Source organism: Austrofundulus limnaeus, unplaced genomic scaffold (genome assembly GCF_001266775.1).
Source record: "Austrofundulus limnaeus strain Quisiro unplaced genomic scaffold, Austrofundulus_limnaeus-1.0 Scaffold665, whole genome shotgun sequence".
NCBI classification, from domain to species: domain Eukaryota; kingdom Metazoa; phylum Chordata; class Actinopteri; order Cyprinodontiformes; family Rivulidae; genus Austrofundulus; species Austrofundulus limnaeus.
This window is the reverse complement of record NW_013953067.1, coordinates 243,987-249,916: the sequence shown is the minus strand read 5'-3', so window position 1 is coordinate 249,916 and position 5,930 is coordinate 243,987. Positions and strand designations below refer to the sequence as shown.

At 39.1% G+C, this 5,930-nt stretch overlaps 2 protein-coding genes across 2 annotated transcripts in view; one reads left to right on the top strand and one right to left on the bottom strand.

Annotated features, from left to right (window-relative positions):
• Positions 1-1,280, bottom strand: part of zgc:161973 (F-box only protein 15) — a gene marked incomplete in the record, with an annotated part of 7,008 nt that extends 5,728 nt beyond the window's left edge. The window contains 2 exon segments of the mRNA XM_014027616.1: positions 879-953; positions 1,043-1,280. Coding sequence (XP_013883070.1) covers positions 879-953; positions 1,043-1,236 — 269 coding nt within the window.
• Positions 1,281-4,082: 2,802 nt separating this feature from the next.
• The window catches only part of dyrk2 (dual-specificity tyrosine-(Y)-phosphorylation regulated kinase 2), a gene marked incomplete in the record, with an annotated part of 17,483 nt that continues 15,635 nt past the window's right edge, over positions 4,083-5,930 (top strand). Inside the window, 1 exon segment of the mRNA XM_014027615.1 lies at positions 4,083-4,218. Within this exon segment, the coding sequence (XP_013883069.1) occupies positions 4,179-4,218 (40 nt within the window).

Here is a 5,930-nt window from a genome sequence, read left to right as displayed (position 1 = left end):
AGTAATATTCCTAAAAGAGACTTTAACTTTTACCAAAGTAAGTTTTTGGTAACATACTTGTACTTTTACTCAAGTATCACTTTGTAGTACTTTATAAAACACTGTAAATTGTGTAAGGTTCTGTAAAGATTTAGAAACATTTTAAAGGATTTTAAGGATGTTAAAAACAGCTACATTCATTTTCAGTGGCTAAAAAAGTGAAATAGCTGAAAATGTCAGAACAGCTGCAATACCAAGAGTCACAGCAGGACTGTCATAAATGAGCTGAACATTTGGATATAGGAATTGTTGAAATAGCACAAAAATTGTGGAACGAGTTAGATGCTGCAAAACGTATGGAATAGTGCTGTGAAACGTTCACACAATCAAATAAGATCAATTTCATCAAACAACTGTTAAACGTAGTTTTAATAGAATATATTTGCAAATCTTACCAGCTTTCTTAATCGTGTTAACTGATTGGATACTGGTAATTTCTACCTTTTTACCAACTAATATTTAAAATAAACTTAAAATAAACATTAAACACTTTCAATTGTCAATTAGAAGTAAATATTCGGGGGGGTTGGGGGCTTGTTAAGGCTAATTTGCAATAAAAAAACGTTGGTTACGTATTGTAGCCCCAGATTCTGATCGTAAGCTCCGCCCACAAAGGCTTTCTGATGGGTATCCCTCCGATCAGCGATAGAGGGCGGAGCTTACACGAAATAGAACAGATAAACAGCATTCTGTCAAGAAGGGTTGGGAGACAAAACAGCCAATCACAGCTCACTGAGGTCATACAACAAATAATAACTTCTTTGTTTTGCAATAAAACAACCAATCACAGAGAAACAGCATCCCTCCTCCAAGTTAGCTAATTAGCATAATTAGCTTACCTTTCTATAAAGTTTTCTGTTGAAGCTGGAAGTGTTCTAAAAGGAAAGCACACCTTCGCATTTCTGGGTTTGTAGCTAAAATCATAATAAAAAAACATTAATTTAAATTAAATGTTAAAACAAACAGATAAATATGACTAAAAGAAAAAACCACGCCCTGCCACCTTTCCGTCCAGTGGACCGAACTCTGTTCGACTCGCTTCTTCCTTCTCCCGGAGCCCGCCCGTCCCCTCTCCGGGCCCGCAGAGGGCCTTCCTCTGCCGCGGCTCGGCTGCTGCCTCCCCGGGGCTGGTTGGACAGGCAGCCGCTGTAAACCCTCCTGAAAACTGCGGAAAAACTCGCCTCGACCAGCCGCCATCCTCAGGGCAAAAACATAAAGCTCGCGCCTGTCAGCGGCAACGTCTTCCGGTCAGCTTTAATTTCAGAATAAAAGCCTCACTTCCGGTTAAAAACGTTTTAGATCTGTAATGGCGAATCCAKACCGCTAGATGGCAGAACGTGACTAGAAATTATATGTCTGTTTTGTACACATCAAAAAAATGATTTGGTAATTTATTATTTTTTTAATTTGATCATATTAAACATACATTTATAAATTGTTTTGTAAGTAATGTGCCTTTTAAATAATGTAATAAAATAAGTTGTCAAAAAGAAACTAATGTATTGTCTAATATTTCTCAAAATCTGGGACAAAAAGCAACAAAAAACATTTTTGTAAATCAAACATGTATAAAATGTGAATTAATGCAGGTTCATGGTTCTCTAACAGATCTGTTGGGCCTGCAGGACGCTGGGATGAGTGTTTTTCACCTTTTCCCCACTGACTGAGTTGAACTCGGGAGAGTTTTGTCTTTGTTTTGYCGAGTTATTTGAGCTCCTGTGTGGACCTCAGAACAGTCCTCGCTGTAATTGAACTAAAAGCTGTGAAAGCTGAGATCACATGCGGCAAGCGAAGGAACCTCCTGGTTAACAGAAACACCATCTCTCTGTCTGTGATGTCAACATGTCGTTGGTCTCCAGGCAGCTTTGTAAACAATTACGTGCTGGGGTAATATGATGACGTCCCCAGATGGACGGCTGTAGACAAAAGTGAGAGGAAACACCTGCTCTGAGTCCTGAAGGAAGCAGAACCAAGAGAAGCTGCTGTCTTCTCAGTGCAGGAGGTGAGTTCAGCATCTTTACTAACTTTTAGGTCCTGTTAGTGGGGTTTGTTTAATGCTGTGCCACAGGCAGCATAGGCAAACACTAAGGGTCCCGTCCATCCAGAGGGGGCCACAAAGGAGGGACGAGAAAAATATTTACAAACTTTTTATCAGATTTAGTCTTCAGATTAACCTCTGGTTACTCAAGTTTATGAACTTGTTTTGCTCTGTTTCTATGAGGTGTTTTATGCTGCAGAGGATGTTTATTTATTTAGAAATTTATTTATRTCACTTGTAACTGTTTTATACACATAAAAGAACAAAAACACGCATCAAATCAAACGAGAGGCAGCAGAAGAAGAATAAATCTTATATCTGCCCCTTTTATATCCCCAGAATATTTTCAAAATAAAAGAAAATTACAACAAAAATAAAAACAAACATAAAACAAAGCTAAACTTAAAACACCAACTCATACAATTTGCATGGATTCACTTATGCTTCTCCATATTTCTTCAGAATACAAGGTTTTACCATTATCTTTAATAAATACAAAGATCTGTCATTTTTAATCTCATCTTCCAGACCGTTCCATAATCTTATTCCCTGGATTAAAGTGGATCGCTCCTTAAGTCTCCTACAAAACCAGGGTTTCACAAACATTTAAATCTTTCCTGATAAAAGTATAARATGTGACCCATCACATCGAAATGAGGATTAAGTCTAAAAGTGGTGAGAAATATAAATACAGTGTTTTGATTAAACACTTGCAAAAAATGCATTTTGTCAAAATCTAACAAATAAATGCCTTATCAATGTTTCTTTTGAATGAACTATATGAAATATGATCTTATAAAAAATATTTGAAGTTGAGCAGTAGCAACTAAAGAACCGGATTTTGAGGAAAAATGCCTTTAAATTTTGAGATTTTCCCTGTAAACTAGCAAAGTTTTTGTTTCTTTTCTGCTGGGAAATCTCAATATTCAAATATAAGGTTTCCTCTTTATAATAAAATGAACAATTTCTAAATAAAATTCCATAAAATTAGTATTTAGATCAAATAATAATGTATTATTGTAACAATCAGAAAAGAAATATTATCATGACCAACAAGACAAATTAATTAATATCTCTGAATCTGCTCATGACATCATGATCCAGGAATCAAAATGTAGCTTTTAAAGCCGTGAATCTGAAAATGTGATTCGGTCTTTTTGACCAAAATCGACTCGATCCTCATTTGGATATGATGGCTCACAAATGATGCAAAGTTTAACTCCTGGTGCTCAGAAACAGAAAACAGAATGAGGAGAACGGAAGTTCAGTTGGTAAAGTCTGTTTTTTCATGTTCTACCTTCATAAAATACCAATTTTATCTTGTTTTAGTCATCCTAGGACCCCCCTATAACTGCTTCACTCCACAGCTACTCTTCAATGTGACATATTGACATTTTTTTGTAATTATTTTAATTGGAGAACCTGGTTTCTAAAGATTCGAAATAATATCAAAGACAAAATAATTTAATGTTATGTGAATGTATCTAAATAGGCGGCGAGGTTTAGGAAACTGCARGAGGTGCCTGAGGTCTTGCCCGGGGGGCGGAGCCACTTTGGTYCCGGCCCTGTTGAGGGGATCAGACCCTGCCTGGTCTGGGAACACCTTTGGACCCCCCCAGGAGGAGCTGCAGACTGTCTCTGTCTATGACCCGACCACAAATAAAGAGGTGCAGAGGTTTAACTGAGACTGCAGACTGAACAGGTTTTGGACTATGGGGGGACACCGCAGCCCCCGTTAATAACAGCTGGTTTATGCACCAGATTTACACTTTGCACTTTTAGAAGTTAAACACAAACTAAATTGATTTCATGCATTCATACATTATGTCAAATGACATCTATCAGGGGTGCTGCAGCACCCTCTGCACCCCTACTTCCCAAGACGTTGCTTTTGCAACATAGTTGTAGGTTTTGGAGACATATAAAAACATTAAAGCATCGCTTTAAAGTGTTAAATGTCACTTTTATTACGGATTAAACCGGTTTTAAGGCGAGACGCTTAAAAAGAGGAGGAGGAACAGGAGGAGGAAGAGGAGGAGCTGAAGATGGAGGAAGAGGAGGTGTCCTGCTCGTCCCGGAGCAGAGGAGAGGAGCGGCCGCCATGTTAACCAAGAAGCCCGGATCCTCGGTCCTCCCGACGGGTGAGCACAGCTTCTGTTCCCGGCGGAGGAGCGCTTTCACCCGGCTGCTGCGCCGGTGACGCCCCGCTGCCGGATCTCCGGTTCGGTTCGAGCTGAAGGCAGAGGAGGAGCAGGTTCGGGCAGGAAACTCCCTGCAGGGAGGGCTGGAGGGTCTGCTGGGGTCACCCGGCAGCCCCCCTCTCAGTCCGGTCTGGTTCTGCTGATTAATTTATCTGGACCGCCACKGGAACCGGTTCTGAGAGTCGGCAGATAAACGTGAGGCAGGCCCGGTTCGGACGTGTTCCGCCCGGTCCGTCAGGTTTATTTTTAGCCCAGATGAGAAGTGACAGCAGCAGGAGAACCCWGTCTGGGTCTCCTTTGTGAATCTGCGCTCCGGTTCCGTTTCCCTGGATCTGGTTGGGTCTCAGGCTCGGATGTGTTTTGGTTCGGTGCGGGGTTCTGTGTGTGTTTTTCGGTTGCCTGGAGATTTCTGGCCTCCAGGTTCGGTTGGCAGGAAGAAGCTGTTGTCAGGCTCAGGTTAGTTGGTTTTATTAAAATATTTTAAAACTATTTTAAATCTGAGTTTTCAGAATAAAATCCTGAATTTAACGCTTGTTTTTATTCAGGTGGTTCTGTTTCCAGGTTAAAACCGGCTGCTGATGCTAACTGTTAGCATGAACTGTGCTGAAAGAAGCTAAAYGTGTTGAAAGACTAGCTTACAGCTAGTGAGAGGCTAACTTAAAGCTCAAAGTAGCAAGATGCTAGCTAAAAGCAGCAAATATTTAGCCACAAGTAGCAAAAGTCTAGCTAAAACGTTACACGTTAATGCTAAAGTAGGGATGGCTAAGTGTTATAATGCTAGCTAGAAGCTAAAATTAGCAACAGACTAGTTGAAGGTAGCAAAACACTAGCTTGCAGTTAGGTTGAAAAATGTAGTTGAAAAAATATTCAAAGGCTAACCGAAAGCTAAATGTAACTAAATGAAAGCTAAAAGCAGCAAATATTTAGCCACAAGTTGCAAAAGTCTAGCTAAAGCACAGAAACTTTGTTAAAGCTAAGTAGTAAAAGTATAACTAACCATATTATAATGCTAGCTAGAAGCTAAAAGTAGTAAAACACTAGCTTACAGTTAAGTGTAGCAGTAGAAAAAAATGTCAAAGGCTAACCGAAAGCTAAAAGTAACTAAACAAAAGCTAAAAGCAGCAAATATTTAGCCACAAGTAGCAAAAGTCTATCTGAAACATGATGCGTTAAAAGCTAAAGTAGCAATYGGGATGGCTAAAAGTGTTATAATGCTAGCTAGAAGCTAAAATTAGCAACAGACTAGTTGAAAGTAGCAAAACACTAGCTTACAGTTAAGTGTAGCAGTAGAAAAAAATTGTCAAAGGCTAACCAAAAGCTAAAAGTAACTAAATGAAAGCTAAAAGCAGCAAAAGTCTAGCTAAAGCYCAGAAACTTTGTTAAAGCTAAGTAGTAAAAGGATGATTAACCATATTATAATGCTAGCTAGAAGCTAAAAGTAGTAAAACACTAGCTTACAGTTAAGTGTAGCAGTAGAAAAAATTGTCAAAGGCTAACCGAAAGCTAAAAGTAACTAAATGAAAGCTAAAAGCAGCAAATATTTAGCCACAAGTAGCAAAAGTCTATCTGAAACATGATGCATTAAAAGCTAAAGTAGCAATAGGGATGGTTAAAAGTGTTATAATGCTAGCTAGAAGCTAAAAGTAGTAACA